A 17,557-nucleotide genomic window follows, 5' to 3' on the forward strand; every position below is an offset into this window, starting at 1 on the left:
AGTCTTTGCAGAGTTGACTCTCTTCTTTCTTTGCCTTTTAAAGTTAGAACAGAAAGACCCTAAGAACACAGAACCCCAGCACATGGGCATTCCCTGTGACCTCACCTTTCAATTAGGATATGGTTACCAGGGTGACCAAGTTAATTACATATGGAATATCAGCAGCTGACCGCAGGTGGAAAGAGCTCAGGTCAGACCCAGGAGGGCTGGGAATCCAGGCTGACCCTCAGGTCTAATGAAGTTCAGGGGCCCAACCACAGGAATAAAGTAAGAAGTTAGTCACTTAAGGGATGGGTACTGGGGTCGATGAGAAGGGAAGCAGGACTGAAACCAGAATTCCATGTCATCAGAAAAAGAGATTTCTGATTAGTAACTCCAATCACTGGTGGAATTGTGTGGTTAATTAATATTTTAGTTATTTGAAAGCTTGAATATAAAGCAGTAACAGGAGAAAAAGGCAGAACCAGTTAATAGAGAATAGCAAATCAGAGTAATATCAAAAAGAAAAAACAATATGAGATGAAAAGAACTTTGGAATTAGAATCAGAAGGCATGACTTCCCACTGACTCTAAGACTAGTAAGTCATCTTAATTTCCTGAACCTCAGTTTATTAAACTATAAAATGATTGGGTTGAACTCAGACCTTACTGAATATTGAGTTGAATATCCATCTCTCTAAAATCCCTCCCAGCTTTAAACATTAAGGAATTAAAAACGGTCTTAGAGCTGAAACCACAAGTTGTTTGTCCTGGTGCCCTGAGTAAGGAGAGAGAACAAATGTACTAATTCAAATTTAATGGTTTTACAGGAGCTACAAGCTAACGAAGTCATCACTTCCTATTTCCAAGTGACTCTACTCTCTCCTACATTGTGTCATGGCTGTGATATGAAAACTTTTTTTTTAATTGCTCTTACAAGTTGTACTGCTTCAACAAGGCAAAGCTTCCTAAACTCTATCAAATATTTCCATCATATTGAGAATATAAGAAACAAATTTAAAACCAAATTTTCATTGCAGATTTTCAAACCTGACCAGTGTTGAACTGGACGTGGGCAGGGCATCACAGCTTAACATCTTACAAAAGTAACATGCGGAAAGGGACCATTAGTCTTCACTACCCTGGAACAACATAAAATGCCTGCAAAACTCATGGAGCATTTCAGCAGAAGCATCATACTCATGTAAGTTTTTACTAATACCTAGGCATTTCATCACTAAAGGAATCTGTCAAGTAGCTTTCACTTTCTTGTACCCCAGAAGAAAGTGTGTTTTGAAAACAAAACACTGGTCTGGTTTTAGTTTGAACAAAGTGGTAGTGACACCAAACCTCGGGTTGTCTGAAGGTCTTTCTATTTAGCAGTGGGGGGTTGTGAGAAAGCAGCCGGATGGTCCTGATTTTTAAGTCTAGAGAGAGAGGTCAAGTTCCAGGTCCCACATAGGTCACCTTTCTTTCTCAGCTGTTTCTCACAGTACAGTGAGCTAAACGTTGGGTGCTTACACATGTAGCGATCCTTATTTTGGGGTGGGATCAGTCATCCTACTTCACAGACAACGAATATGTAGACATTCGTTGAAGGAATACACAGAAATCTAGCAATCCTAGCTTCAGTGAAGACACGTCTTCCCATACTTTTCAGTTGGGACATCCTCTCCTCCCTTTTTGCGCCGCGCTGACAGCTGCCTTGGGAGTTCCTTCCTCTCTAGTGCATCGCACGAGTACGTCATCAAGTTGCCCGTGTACGCGTGCCAGATTCGCCTTTAGACTGTAATCTGTTCGAGATCCAGGAAGCGTGTACCTTCCGGTATCGGCAGTGCAGTGCCTGAAATATCCTAGTTACTCAAGTAATATGTAATGAATGAACAGCCGAATCTGCAACCTGTTGAATGAAAGAATGAATGAACCCTCAATACAAACTCCCTCCTTCCTACGGGGCTGCACGGTGAAAATGTTGCTCTGATTCAGCAACAGCATTAAAATCTTTGACCTGTTGGAGGGAAAGGAACAGGCAAACAAGACGGACAGGAAGGGGCAAAAAGACAAAAAAAAAGGGAGGACGCGCGGCCAATACGCGTGCCGCGCTGGGTGGCGGGCGCCGCCGCAGGCCCCGCCCTGCCGGCGTTTGTGCGCGTGCGCCGGCTGGAGCGCGGCCGCTGGTCAGAGCCCGGGCGCCGGGGGCGCGCAGCCGGGAGAGTGTTTGACGTGGCAGTTCCCAGCCCAGCTGCAACTCCGCGAGCGAAGCCACCCTGTGGGGACACCGGCCCGAGGCGAGGCACGGCGGGAGAAGCGGCCGCCGCGGGACCTGGGTCACCGGGGGCAACCGGCACTGGGAGCAGAGCGCAGGCTCTCGGAAGCCCGGCGGCGTGCGGGAGCCGACCAGGTAATGCCTCGCCCAGCCTAGCTGCGCTCCGGCGGGACCCTCCCCAGGCACAGCTGGAGTGGGGTGCGGTGCCCGGACGGGGGTCGGGGGTGGGCAGAGGCTGGATGCTCACCTGTGGCAGGGCAGCGGAGGAGACCTCCTACTTTGCTCCTTTAGCCCCTTCGTGCAGTTTAATAATTGGGGGTGGGGTGGGTGGGCGTGGGCATTTTTTACCCGCCCCCATCTTTGTGTCTGGGGATGCTGGAACTAACTCCCTGATTACGGCCCTCAGTAGCCACGGTATTCCAGCGTCGCTGCCAGTGGTTTTCTGATCTCCGTATCAACTTAATTTCCCCTTCTTTGGAGGAAGGGAATGTTGTGAATTCTCATGGTAATATTGGCAGCTGTATCTTCAAGCTTCGGGACAGCCTGATAGTGAAACTGATTTGTCCAAATCTGAACTTGGCCCAGGGGCAGATTCCATCTTGGCTGGAATGGTCGAGTGACAGCGGACTGGGGGTTGTCCTGGGCTTGAAGCTCCCCAGATTTTGAGCCTCGGTCTGCTCGTGGCAAGTGGCTTTCTGCCATGTTGCCTCTTGAAGCTGAGTCAGGTTTCTGTAACTTGGGGCTCCGTGTGAGGAAGTTTGACGTGGCAAACTGGATTGCGTGGGGAAGCAAATTCCTGCCAGGACCAGTTAAGAGGGACCCGACTGCTTCCTGCTCTTTGGAGTGAACATCCCTGCCTTTCCTTTCTGTCACTCAGCAACAGGCTGCTACGTAGGTGTGTTCCTGCTGACTTCCTAAATGCGCTTGGTTGGATGAGCTTGACCAAAGCTCAGGCTGCCACGTCTCTCTCCGCTAAGTGGGAGGAGGGAAAATATATTGTCAGTAACACAGTGGACCAGCAGGCCTATCTCTCCTTTCTTTAGATCTCCTTTTCCAAGGAGAAGAAAGTGATCTTATAATATTTTTACTTCGTTGCTTTAATTTTGGAGTCTTAGAGTTTAATACGAAAACGAAACCAAATGAAGAATGCAGTTTCCTGAATATAGATTTCAGACCTTAGCAGGTTGCACTGAACTTTTAGCGTAAAAGGTAGCATCATAAAATAACAAAAGGAAGAATATTCCTATGCTGGGTGAAAAAACTGGAGAGAAATCATAGAATCATTGTTTTATATCTGGAGAGGCTTTTAGAAGCTTTATTTTGTAAGAGGGACCTGATGCCCAGAGAGGTTCTTCAGCTTATTCCGTGTCACACAGCCAAGTATTGGCAGATTTGTAGTGTAAACCCACTTCTCTTGCCAGGATTCAGAGCTTTTTCTATTATAAATTTTTTTTAAGAATAGTTCTATGAAATGTCTCTTATTTATGAAACTTGGAGAAAATGACAAATTTAAAACAAATTGATGTTTGGGTTCTGAGTAGAATCAAGATAGATCTGTTGTATTTGTGAGTTGTGTGTGTATGTGCCTAAACACATATGCAATTGGACTTTTTTCCTTAGTTTCTTAAATATATGTGCATATGTTCTTAGAGGTATGATATTTAAATCAGAAAGAAAGTCTGTCATCTTTGACCGAGAAACCACTGACAACTCTCAAATAGTTGTAGGCTGCCACCTGGCTTCATCAATATATGACTCATAAAGTCAGTCCATTATCACCTTACCTTCTGCTATATTTGTTGGACTTTTGATTTCTCTTTATCTTAACTGCCTGGTTAAAATGACTAATTAGGATAGCGCTAAACTGACACAAGTCAAAACATCTGATTGCAGACTACTGGCAGTTCTGCTGGTCAGTCGATTGAATGACAAGGTGATTATTGCCAGTGACAAGCTCTGTGCTGTAATGGGGCTGTGGAAACCAAAGGCACCAAAATAGTAGATACGTTTATGAGAGACTGTGAAACAGTTTAGTCTTACAATGAAAAAGTGGTTGGCAGCTGTTATTCAGGATTTCATGCCTGAGAATTTGCCTAGGGCTATAGAAGTGAGTTGCTGAGTTCCACAGAGCTATGGTTAGAGCCTTTTTAGGGGGTAATGATATGATATATTGTATGATATGAAGCTGTCTCATGCACCTGATAATTGTACCTTTCCTCAAACCATCAAAAACATTTATTAACAGTGTTTATATTTTTAATAATGTTAAGTGACTCAAACCCACTTGTTAACAATTTCTTTTTTCTGTTGCAGGGTTCTTTTATAGAACTGTTCCTTGGAATGATATTTTCATAATGAGTCAACAAGGCTATGTGGCTACACCTCCTTATTCTCAGTCCCAGCCTGGAATAGGCCTTTCTCCACCGCATTATGGGCACTATGGGGACCCATCTCACACAGGTTCTCCACCAGGTAAAGTGCATTATTTTGACCCATATGTGATTATCGAATCTCAGCCTCAGAGACATAAGATGTTCTGAAAGAGCTTTGGAAGAGTTGAATGGTCATGGCTTGAGATTATAGGATTATTTGGAAAAGCCTACCTCATTAGTTTGGTTATTGCATGGACCAGAATGAGTTTGTTTGAAAACAAAGACACTTGCTGAGTGTTTTGTTTTTACTGTTAGACTTGCTCTTGCTATTAATCAGTGGTGTGAGGTTATTGTAAACACTAAAAAACCCCACAAATTATGTATGTATATATATATATATATATACACACACACTATATATATACTAAATATATGTATATTAAATATATACATATGTTGATATTGGAAAAATATCATTAGATTTGTATGCAGAAGATTACTCAGTGATGATAATAACAAGAAAAACATGGCCTTGTTTTGAAATCATTATTGAATAATATTGGTTGCCTTAAAATATGGTACCCAGCAGGGAATCTTGGCTTTGGAGCAGAGGTGGGAGAAAAAGGAGTAATGGAGTGGGATTGCTATTGCTCTGAAGGCAGTTGACACGATGAAGTCACCTCCTGTTATCAAGGGGCTGCTCTGAGGGACCAAGTTTCAGTCAGAAGTGAGGCTAATACGAGCTTGTTTCAGTTCTGATGATCCTAGATTCCTGAAAAATATTTGTGTAAGACAGTTCTTGGGACTTCTGAGGGAATTCTGAGGAATTCAGTTCAAATCCTTGGTGGGAATGGGCTGTGTATAAATCAATGAGTGTCTCTTGGGGTTCACTAAGACTGACTCAGGTGTGTAGGATCCAGGCTGTGCTGAGTAGCATGTATGGGTGCAGAGTCAGCCAGGGGTGAGGAAAGCCTCTAGGGAGGCTTGGTGGTAGCAGCCATGCACAGTTTGCTGTAGAAGATGCTGTGAGACTGTGAATTTCCTGTGGGAAGTCACTCTGATGACTTAGTCTGCCCATAATTTTTAAAAACCTCCAAATGAGGCATCCTCCTCTTGTCCAGGACCAGTCCTCCCCATGACATTTCTAGGTCTGGATCCTGTAGGAACCATTTAACCCATCTTTCTCTGGTTTCTTTCTGTCCGGTGGTTCATTCCCGCTCAGCATTTATATATAATGATAATTATAAATTTCTCTTTGCATGCTTTCCATGTATCAAAAGCTGGTCCTAAAAGATTTATGTGGATTATTTTCTTTAATCCTCATGCAGTGCTACTCAGGACGTTATTAGCCCTATTTTGCAGCTAAGAAAACTGAATGTCTGGTATACGATGATTTATCCAAGGTCACAGAGCTGGTGGTGTAGCCAAGATTCATGCCCCGGTCCCTCAAGAAAACAAACAACAAACTCCAATACACACCTAAGTATAACATTCAGTATTATTCACTTTTCCTACCTGTCTTCACAGCCATCTTCTTAAACAAGTACTCACTTCACTCACTCACTCTCCATCCTTGCCTTGCAGCCCCTCCATGGCTCAGTGTGGTCTCTGCTCCATAGCTTGGGCCCCATCCACCCTTCCCCTTCTCCACCGGGGTGGTTGGTGGCCTCCTATTACCAAATGCAGTAGACGCTCTCCTGTCCTCTTTTGAATTTGACACTGTTTATTGCTCTTGTTTGTACAAAACTCTTTTCTCCTTTGGTTTCAGTGACACTATCCTTTTGTTATTTTTCTTGGTGGGTTTCTGGACATCTTCTAAGGAGTTCCCACCCCTCTACATGACCCGTAAGCAGTGCTGTTTTTCATTCTTTCTTCTGTCTCCACCCCTCTTTTCCTCTCACTCTAGATTTTTTCCCTTAACCTTATCGTTCCATATAAAGTACTAGTCTCTCAGATCTATTTCTCCAGTTCACATGTCTCTCCTAAACTCCAAATCTGTATTTTCAATTGCCCACCTGTTTACATAGTATATCAAACTCATCGTGTCCAAAATAATTCTGTATTTTTTCTATAAAACCTATTTTTTTCTGATATTCTGTATCTCACCTGGCAGCTATCATTCATTCAGCTACCCAAATTACAAAGTTTCACTGTTTAAAAAAAAATCTCTTCCTTTTACCTTCTCTAATCCAAATTCTTCTGGGGTAATCGTAAGTGTCTTTTCTACCTATTTCCTTTTTATCCTGTTGTCACTATTCTTGTTCCAGCCATCCACCTCTCACCTGGATTACTAACATAGCCTCTTAACCCTCTCTGCCTTTCTCCAAACATTCAGCCCTGTGCTGGAGGGACTCTTATAGCCTGCAAATCTAATTCTGACTTTCTTTTGCTTCAGACCTTTCCGGGACCACCAGAAAGCCAACCTGTGCCTCTATGTTCTTCCTCCCAGCAGGGCGTACCTCACACTCCTCCTTCAGACTCAGTTCACGTGTGGTGCTTGCAGGCATTTCTGACCATTGTTCGTCCTCAAGCTATTTGTAAATCCTCTTCTCCTGTGTTCTCTAACACCTGTGCAGCCTCACTACAATTTACCATACTGTGTCTAATAGATGTGCCTGAGCAGAGAAGGTCTTCATTCAATGTATGTTCGACGAATGAGTGAATGACCAGCTGCTGCATTCATCAGCAAAACACTCAGGTGTTTACCAATAATAAAAAAAAACTGTCTTTGTTGGATTAAATCCTTCATGCTTTAATTTAAACCTCTTTCTCCTTATTCAATTCTCAGATGGATACCAGGCTCTCTGACTCTGTATACTTACCTTTCTGTAAATTATGGTGTCTTTGTTTAATGATTTAAGGAGGTCACTAAATTACCCTAGCCTCTATTTCTCTGTGCCGAATGACCTTAGATCTCTTAGTCTTTGGTCATCCCGTGCCTTCTTTTCTAGCCTTTTGGTGATCCTTTTGTTATTTTTTGTGTGTGTGTGACAGACACAGGCAACTTAGCTGCGGTTCCTTGAAATATCTATTTTACTGTAGATCTGGCCAGTGCTAAGTCTTGGTTTGAATTTCTTAGATGCCATATTGCCATTTGTGCCTGTTGTGTAATGCTAGTGCTATATAATAACAACTATAACAGATTTATTGAGTGAGCAAAGTACTTGTGGAGATACGACAATGAATAAAATGAACCTAATCTCTGTCCTTATAGTACTTACTTGTCTGGCAGGACATGCATTAAGGAAATTGACAATGACAGTGCGGGGGAAGCACCATCTTGAGGAGGTAGAGGTGGGCTGGAAGCACACAGTGGGTGCACCTAACCAAGGCTTACAGGTGAAGGGAGTCTTCCTGGAAGGAAAGACCTGAAAGATGAGTGAGAGTTGGCCAGGTAGGGAGGCAGTTTGCTGGGGTTGGGGAGGTGCCACTTTTGAGGACCTGCAAGAGGTTTACCATGGCTGAGGTGCAGAGTGTGAGCAGTGAGAGGTGCCTGAAGTGGAAAGTGGGGCCACTAAGGCTTTATTTAGGCTTTATTCTAAGGGCCGTGGGGTGCTGCTGAAGCATTGTAAGCTGGGAAGGGTCACGATCCCGTGTATATTTTTCAGTTACACTCCACATTAGGAAGAGTGTGGAGAAAGAATCAGAGTGGGCACACTGCTTTCTGGAGCAAGGTTTCTCGTCCTCAGCACTGGTGACATTTGGGGCCAGCTAGTTCTTTGTTGTGGGAGGCTGTGCTGTGCATTGTAGGGCCTTTAGCAGCGTCTGTGGCTTCTGCCCATTAGTATTAGATACCGGTTCTCCCTCTCCTCCCCCAGCCCCCGGCCCCAAGCCCTGGCAACCAAAAGCCCTAGACATTGCCTGTTGTCCCTTCAGGTGCAACATCGCCCTTGGTTGAGGACCACTGGTCTGGAAGCTGAGGGGCAAGAACTGTTGATGTCCTGGAACTGAGGCTGGGGGCTCTGGGGGTGGTGAGGCTTCTGATAAGTAGTGAGCTTATGTAGGTACAGCACCAGGCACAGTGCCTCAGGAACAATAGTCATTACAGTTCTGCCCATATAATAGGGAGTTTATCTTTGTTTATTTTAGAGAAACTTTTTTTAACAAATGGTTTTTAATTTTGGTTTTAGTTTGTCAGATCCAGGGCCAAATCCAAGATGCGCTTCTCTGCGATGTTGTTTTGGTCGGGGTTCTTTTGCCAATAACAGAAGCCAGTCTAGCAGAAAGAGATGTGTAAAAGGGTATCAGGAAGCTAAGAGAATATTAGAGAGTCAGAGAACCAGGCTTGGGACTCTGCGGTCCATAGAGTGCGCACCCTACATGGGGCTATTCCGTCAGCAGCCACTGCCTGTCTAACCTGGAGCCACCATCTCTGCCCCCTGGCCAGGGTCTCCCAAAGGTGTTTGGCTTTGCTGAATTTAGAGCACATGGCAGCCCAGTTTATAAGGGAGTCTAGGAAATGGAGATTCCATCTTTCCAGCTCAGGACCATACAGAAAGGCAAGCCAGAAAGGAATTGGAATTGGTATTGAATAAGCTGGTCTATAAAATCTGTCACTGCATTAAAGACCAGTTTACGATTTTAGATATTTTTCTTTGAGCATAAGCATAGTTAGATCTTTCTCTTGGTATGGTTTTGCTTTCCTATTAAAATTCTCATACTGCTCTATAAAGAACCTGATTTCTCTTTATCTCTGATCACTTACGAAAATGCCAGTGACGTGGCCAGGCAAAGACTATGACTTTGCAGATAACAGTGATACTGACTTCCCTTTGCCCTGAGTATAGAGTCCAAATGGCACCCAGGACTTTGCAGTCTGACCCCAGCCAACCTGGACAACCTCTGCTCCAGCCACTTTCCCCACCATCTGTTCACACCGCACCTTTTGCCAGTCCCTGATCACACCATGCTCTCTCAGGTCTTCACTTGAGCTTTGCCTTCTGCCTGGAATCCCCTATCCTGTTTCTGTACTAAGACAACTCCTGCCTGTCCTTCAAGATTCAGCTCAAGTAGTCCTTCCTCTTTGAACTTTTCTTGATTCCCCTCGGAAGAGTTAGGTAGTCCCTCTGCACATTACAACACTCGTCACAGGGCACTGTAATTGTTTACATGGTTATCTCTTCCCTAAGAGCTCTTAGTGCCTCAGAGGCACATTGAATGTATGTTGAACAAGAGTGAGTTTGAGTCATTGCTATAGTTAATTTCCAAAAATAAAAGGGATTGACATGTACACACTACTATATTTAAAATAGATAACCAACGAGGACCTACTGTATAGCACAGGGAACTCTGCTCAATATTATGTAACAACCTAAATGGGAAAAGAATTTGAAAAAGAATAGATTCATGTATACGTATAATTGAATCACTTTGCTGTACACCTGAAGCTAACACAACATTGTTAATCAACTGTACTCCAATATAAAATAAAAAGTTAAAAAAACAAAAGGGAAAGAACATTTTAGTAAGATTGGTGTATGACATTTCTGCTTGAGTAAGAACTGTGTTTTGTTTTGTTTTGTTTCAGTTCTGTTTTTAGAAACAAGTTAATATGTGCATCTCATGTACACATGACATGAGTAACTCCGAGGACAGTTTTTTGATTTTCTAGACATATATGAGGGTTGTTGATGAAATTGCTGTTTACCTACTTATTTAAGAAACGAGAATATCTTTAGTTTCTTGTAGTGCATGTGATTGTTTACTGCTTTAGTGCTAGTATTGTAGATTTTCTACTTTTGTCCAAAATAATGTTTTAAAAATGCAAATACTAGTGTGCATATAATTATGGTATATATGTCTTGTTAGAATATAAATCCTTGAAAAAAAGGGCAAGGGATATGGCCAGGGAGAGAAACTAAGATTTCTTGAGAGATTACCTTGATTTATCGGGCATTGTTCTGGATGCTTTTATACCCATCGCCTGATTTAATTCTCAGAACAGTCCACAGAGACAGGGGACATTATTGCCGTGGTACAGTGTTAAAAGCTTAGGTTTCGAAAGAACAACGTATCTTGTCAGGGTCACAGGTGTTTAATGGTAGGGGAGGAATACAAACTCCAGTCTGTGTGACTGCAAGTCTCATGTTTTTCTAACTTTGCTGGATTTGGGGTTTAAACTCTATGTAAAAATAAGAGTAATATTTGTTGTTTTTGTTCTTGGTATATGGAAAATGGCTAAATATACTGTGACTGTAAAGGTAATATAAAATTTTTCTTAAGTTTGAGGAATCCTGTTTTAAGAAAAGAAACCTTTGTAAAAGTTTCAATAATATTATTCACGAATACTGCCACCTCACTGGTTATATTTCATCCTGCATTACCCGGGCATCTGAGAGCATGCGCTCCAAAGAATTGGCCAAAAAGTTCATTCGGTTTTAAGTAGAAATGAAAGGCACATTTTTCGTTTCACCAAGAACTTTATTGAACAATATATTCATTAACGTATTCATTAACCGAACGAACTTTTTGGCAAACCCAGTGTGACAATGTAAGAAATTCTTTCGGGGCTACTGCAAGGTCATCCAGTCACTTCCCTTACTGTCTGAGCGAATAAACTTTCTAGAAGAAGATAAAAGCAGAAAGGAGATGTTGAGTATGAAATACCATCATGAGGTCAAATGGAGGAGTGCACAGAAGCCAGCCAGGAGGTCACTGGTGGTGGTGCCAGAGAGGAAAATGGGGTCAAAAGTAAATTGAATGGTAGAAAACAAACTTATGGTTACCAGGGGTAAGGGAGGGAGGGATAAATTGGGAGATTGGGATTGACATATACATGCTACTACATATAAAACAGATAACTAATAAGGACCTACTGTATAGCACAGGGAGCTCTACTCAATATTCTATAATGGCCTATATGGGAAAAGAATCTAAAAAAGAGTGGATATATGTATATATGTAACAGATTCACTGCTGTACAGCAGAAACTAACACAACATTGTAAACCAACTATACTCCAATAAAAATTAAAAAAAAAAAAAAAAAAGTAAATTTAATGGCCTGGAGCAAAAACAAGCAGGATGGAAGTAGAGAGAGCAAATAGAAGAAATATACTTCTTCTCTTTTTTTTTCCTTTTAAAAGACTGAAAGAGGTGTCGCAAGTAATCTAGTCTAAGCCTCTCCTTTTGCAGTAAGGGAAAACTGAGGTCCACAAAGATAAACTTCTTTCCCAGAGCCATCCATCTGCTAGTAAGTGGCCAGATGGGGCGTCGAACTGCTCTAACCCAAGCTCAATGATTTTTCTCCTCTTCCATGATTTCTCTAGAAGAAGGAGAGAAAAATGTCTGAGAATGGTTTTAAAGAGAAACCTTTAAAGATCTCTATTGGAGAAGAGCTGCTTATAAATTAAAATGCCGGCACTGCCAAGAGCATCTCTTAATCACGTGTGATTCTGTATTTTGTGGGTTTTTTTGTTTTTTTTGTTTTTGTTTGTTTGTTTTTCGGTACACGGGCTTCTCACTGTTGTGGCCCCTCCCGTTGCGGAGCACAGGCTCCGGACGCACAGGCTCAGCTGCCATGGCTCACGGGCCCAGCCACTCCGCGGCATGTGGGATCTTCCCGGACTGGGGCACGAACCCGTGTCCCCTGCATCGGCAGGTGGACTCTCAACCACTGCGCCACCAGGGAAGCCCTGATTCCATATTTTGTATGAGTGACCATGATGACTTGAGAAGTCCCTCAACTCTTGAGAATCCTGGAAAAATTATTAACTCTGAAGGCCGTGCTCTGGATTCATTGGAGAAACAGATGCTATTCTCCGTTCGTGTTCCTCCTGCTGTAACTCAAATAAAGGCATTTTCAGAGGTCTTTTTCCCCCCATAATTAGAGTTAGGATGTTTTGTGATGCCTCATACTGTTTTTTTTTTGTCAGATTTGTATTCTGATATCCAATGGACATTTCTCACTGTGTATTCTAGCATTCTTTGTGTGATAGTGTGTTCCATCAAGTTGCCTCTCTACCAAATGCAAAGATTTATTTCTTCTATTTTAGTTTCTGTTTAGCGTTAAAAGGATTTCTGCTCTTCTATCATTGTGATGGTCAAATAGTGATGCCACAGCCTGGCATTGGTAAGCAAGATGGTTAAAGCAAGTGTGAAGGAGAACTTGTTCTAACCTGTTTTTCCTCCTCCCCCTCCTATTTTGCATTTTTAACCTAATATCTTTGTGTCCTCTCTCTTTGCACTTTCATACTCTTCTAAACTCATGTCCTTCCCTTGCAGGTATGATGAAGCCAGCAGGGCCTTTGGGGGCTGCTGCCCCTGGGGGGATGTTGCCTCAGGGCCATCCGCCTCATGGACCCCATCAGTTTGGCCAGAATGGAGCTCATGCCCAAGGTCCTCCTCTTCAAAGGTGAGCGAGATTCCAGCCCTCATTTGTATAATCTACTAAAATGATCTTACAAGTCCCTTCTACACTTGCATGTTGGTTGATTGAAACTTTGACCTCCTGATACTGCCCACATCCTCGAAAGGATCTACTGGAAAACTGCCAGGAAACAAAGCATTTAGAGAAGTTAGGCCAGTGGTAAAGCCTGTGGATTTGATGTGGAAGGCACACGGATGCCAGTGAGGGACTCTTGAAAGGCAGGGTGATAGTAAAAACAACACGGGGAATAAATCATCTGTGTTTATAAATTAAGGAAGGGAGAAGTTGGAGGCAGGCCTGGAAAAGCCAAGGTATGAGATGTGGGAGATGCTGGGACCATGCAACCCCTCAGGACTGTGCCCTGGGAAGGGAGTCCACATCACACCTTCCCTGCTGGAATCCCATTGTTGTTTGTCCTGTGAGGTGTTGCTGGTGAGAATCCCAGTGCCAAGCTGTACACAGTGTTTACGTTGGAATTTCTCCCAGGATCACCCAGAGGCTTCATTTCCCAGGTTCCTTTCTCAGGTTGTCAGGCTGCCAGGTTGGGGTTGGTGGAGGAGTAACCCTTCTGGAGGGTTCTGGCCCTTGCTGATGGGGAGGCCATTTCGTTACCCTCTGAAGGAGCCTGTAGTCCCTGCTAGTGGGAGAACTCCCTCTGGAGTGTTTTAAATCATCAAGTTCATTCACTGACAGGGCATTTGTGAGGTTGACATTCCCTGGCTCTTGTCTGTTGTGATAACATTTGCCATTGACGTGGTAGCTCTGAGATGCAGAGTGAAGGTTGATGTAGGAATCACTGGCTGAGTGAGACTGAGTAATTGTGTTTACATGGGATCGTGGTTTGAACAAGGAGCACGAAGTCAAAGGGCCTGACTCAGGACCTGCCCCTCCTGTCTCTAGCCTCAATAGCATGGTGGGGAGGCACGAGGGGAGGGCAGAAAGCCTGAACCAAGACGCTGCCTCTGGTTCAAGCAATTCACTAGCCTTGTAATGCTGGTGACGTTCCTGGGCCTCTAGACCTCATTTTCCTCACTTGTGAAATGAGGAAGTAGAATTCTCAGTCCAGAGTATGGAGGAGAAAATCTGTAGAAGTACATTGTTGTGAACTGCCAAGCAAGTCAGATTTTTTTTTTTTTTTTAAGAAATGCGAAAATTGAAAGCCACTTTGAAGTTAAGAAAAGATTTGAGTCACCGGTATTAGCCTAGATTGGATTGAACTTTTCAGTTATTTCTACTTGTTTCACTTGAATTAGGTTGCTTAGAAGTAGGTAAATTACAGACGTTGCCATCAGACCGATCTAAGCTGTGTGATTGTGAGCTCAGCACAGCGTCTGGCACAGTGATGAACAGAGGCTCTAGGGTTGGGCACGTTTGATACACTTGGCTCAGGGAGTTTTGGCTGGATAAGTTACTCTGCCTCTATGTGCCTTGGTTTCCTCATCACAGTTGTAGCAATAATACTGTGGTGGTGAGGATTTTGATCACTAATCCATGCAAAAAACCTTGCACAGTGCACAGCGCCCATGAAAGACAATGCATGTTAGCAGTTATCAGCAGTGTTTCCACTGGATATGGAAAGTCTACGGTCTCTTACTTGCCCTTCCTACTAGCTCAGTGTTGCTACCCACCTCAGCTCGGTTTAGGAATCTGCCTTATTGTGATTCCCAGGGAAGCACTGACAGATTTTGCCCCATCTCTTCCTCCTCCACTGTTCACTTGCCTCAGCTTGAACTGCGAATTAAAGGTTGGAAATGGGATTTAAAGATGGAAAAGTCTAGTATTCAGGCTAAGCCTCCATGGTGAGGCTACCTAGCCTCATGGGACATATTTCTGTGTATACAGTTCAGTGCAACCACAGAGGGCTCAGTGACTGTGCAGGTGAACCACACCAGTCTGATAACAGGGGTTGTCAGAGCGTAGATCCCATATGACCTGGCTATGGTTATAGCACTTCAGGGAGTCATTTGTACTTAGAGGACCCATCATGGACCATCATAGAAATCTTTTGATTTTTACCATATCGAAACTGTCGAATAAAAACGTGATTAATTCAGAGTCATTATGTTGATTTAAATTTAAAAATTATAAGTTTTATTTTTAAATGTTGCTACTTCAAAGGTAATGTTTCCTAAAACTTAAAAATCATACCTAATCACTTGTCTTTTGATGTTGGCTAAAGCGGAATAAATGTCTTACACTTGTAAGTGGTACTAAAGTTATCTACAAAGTGTTACTGCTGGGTGGGATTAATCTCCTAAATAAATTCTATAACCTAAAGTTCCATTTTTTAATTATAGGGGGAAAAGTCAATTGTAAGTGTTCTATTTTGACCAAGAAATGGCAAATTGGGTGGGAAGGAAGGTTGGAAGGAGACTCGTCTTCCCAAATCGAAGCTATTATTAGGGTGAATCTAATAAGAAATTGGTTGCAATGGAAAAGGAGAAAACAAGAAAAATAAGAGAAATACATACTTGTTTTCTCTTCCATTTGTGTGTGTATGTGTAAAGCAATGACATGATTGAGCAGAGCTTTGTTTTTCTCTAGTCTATGGGCTAAGTATTTAACAATCTAGATTTTGTATCAGTCAAGTCTTGAAAAATTTGGTACCTTATCTCCAAATTCTCACAAACTTCAGCATACAACTCACTTCCTATGCAATTTGAAAGTGAAACTTGAAAATGAAAAGTATTTGAGGTTGAGCAGGCCACAGACAACTGAGTCAACTCTCTAGAGGTTTAGGGTTAAACTGAGGCTAACTTTTCATGTTTTGTTAATCCTCTGGTTATGATCCTTTATGGTTCTTTTTGGTTCTTTTTGATGGTGAATCTGCCCTCTTCTGACAGTCAATGAAACAGTTAATTAAAATATGTAATTGAATGTTTCTCAGCCCAGAAATATGTTAAATGAAGTAATCAATGAGAAATATTTAAATCTATATGATTGTTAATTCTAACCACATTATATTTACAGCAGGGAAAGGGATTGTTCCATTTTTATGGATTGAAAGCTGAAAGCTACAGAGAACTAAGTGGCTTGTCCATGCTCACACACCAGCTCTCCAGGCTAGGGTCAGGGGCCTGGATTCTCATCTAAGCTCTGACACCCACATGCTGTGTGGTGTTGGATAAACTAATTGAGTAAAGTAATGAAATTGAAAAATATTAAACCACTCTGTATGTTTAATATGTTTTGTTAATCTCTTTTTTCATATGTATGTCAGAGTTCTTTTAAATTTTTTTTTTTTTTGCGGTACACGTACCTCTCACTGTTGTGGCCTCTCCCGTTGCGGAGCACAGGCTCCGGACCGCAGGCTCAGCGGCCATGGCTCACGGGCCCAGCCGCTCCGCGGCATGTGGGATCTTCCCGGACCAGGGCACGAACCCGTATCCCCTGCAGCGGCAGGCGGACTCTCAACCACTGCGCCACCAGGGAAGCCCTAAAATACTTTTTATAAAAAAAATACTTAATAAAAGTTACCCTTTGCTTTTTTACTTTTAAGTTGATAATATTGCATTTAAAATCCAGATCTGTTTAAGACTTAGTTGATCAGAAAAAAAAAATTTGTGAATTTCTGACGCCTAACTCCTAGGATATGTATTATGCAATGAATGATGAGTCGGTTTTTTCAAGTCAAAAAGTAATAGCTAATGGTGTGCATTCTTTCATTCTGTATTTTAAATCTTTAACCTTTTGTTAAGTTAAAAAAAATACTTGACCGGAGCCTGTGCTCCGCAACGGGAGAGGCCACAACAGTGAGAGGCCCGCATACCGCAAAAAAAAAAAAAAAAAAAAATACTTGAGGGTGCTTGTCATAACTTCCATTTGAAACATATTTCATCCTACCTGTACTATCTCTATAAAAAATGATTCACAGAATGTTATATTTTAAAAATATTTTTAACATCTGTGAAATATCTCTGAACATGTTTGGGGGAATTTTTTTCTCAAATGATTAAATAACACTACCCACCACCTCCTCCCATTAACTGCTGGTTAGCCCAAGCCCTGTAACCATACTTCACACTACAGCCACTAATACATTCTTGTAGAGAATGTACATTCTGCCTGTGTGCAATTGTTTCATGTATCTATGAAACTCCATGCATGAGTTTTAAGAAAAAGACAAAAAGCATCATTTCTTGAGAAAAAGAAATGATTTCTTTTTGTGATGCAGTGGATTTACAAAACATATCTTTTTTTTTTTTTTTTTTTTGCGGTACGTGGGCCTCTCACTGCTGTGGCCTCTCCCGCAGCGGAGCACAGGCTCCGGATGCGCAGGCTCAGCGGTCATGGCTCACGGGCCCAGCCGCTCTGCGGCATGTGGGATCTTCCCGGACCGGGGCACGAACCCGTGTCCCCTGCATCGGCAGGCGGACTCTCAACCACTGCGCCACCAGGGAAGCCCTACAAAACGTATCTTTAAGACAGTTCTCAAAATCATTTCTAAGTGATCATAAAGATACAGTCACAGAGCATTTTAGTTTTCTTGACTTCTGGTCTATTGATCATTAGCCCTAGCATAGTTTAGGCTGTGATGGACTCAACTTCCCAAATTGATTTCCAAAACTTGTTC

At 42.5% G+C, this 17,557-nt stretch overlaps 1 protein-coding gene across 2 annotated transcripts in view; it reads left to right on the forward strand.

Annotated features, from left to right (window-relative positions):
* Nucleotides 1–2,162: 2,162 nt before the first annotated feature.
* SEC24D (SEC24 homolog D, COPII coat complex component) overlaps nt 2,163–17,557 on the forward strand; it is a 116,828-nt gene continuing 101,433 nt past the window's right edge. For both annotated transcript variants that reach the window (XM_079919963.1, XM_079919964.1), the window contains exons 1-3: nt 2,163–2,380; nt 4,559–4,717; nt 12,840–12,969. In XM_079919963.1, the coding sequence (XP_079776089.1) occupies nt 4,600–4,717; nt 12,840–12,969 (248 nt within the window). In that variant the 5' untranslated portion in view covers nt 2,163–2,380; nt 4,559–4,599. The remainder of the gene's footprint in view (nt 2,381–4,558; nt 4,718–12,839; nt 12,970–17,557) is intronic.

Source organism: Stenella coeruleoalba (genome assembly GCF_951394435.1).
Source record: "Stenella coeruleoalba genome assembly, chromosome: 4".
Classification (NCBI taxonomy): Eukaryota; Metazoa; Chordata; class Mammalia; order Artiodactyla; family Delphinidae; genus Stenella; species Stenella coeruleoalba.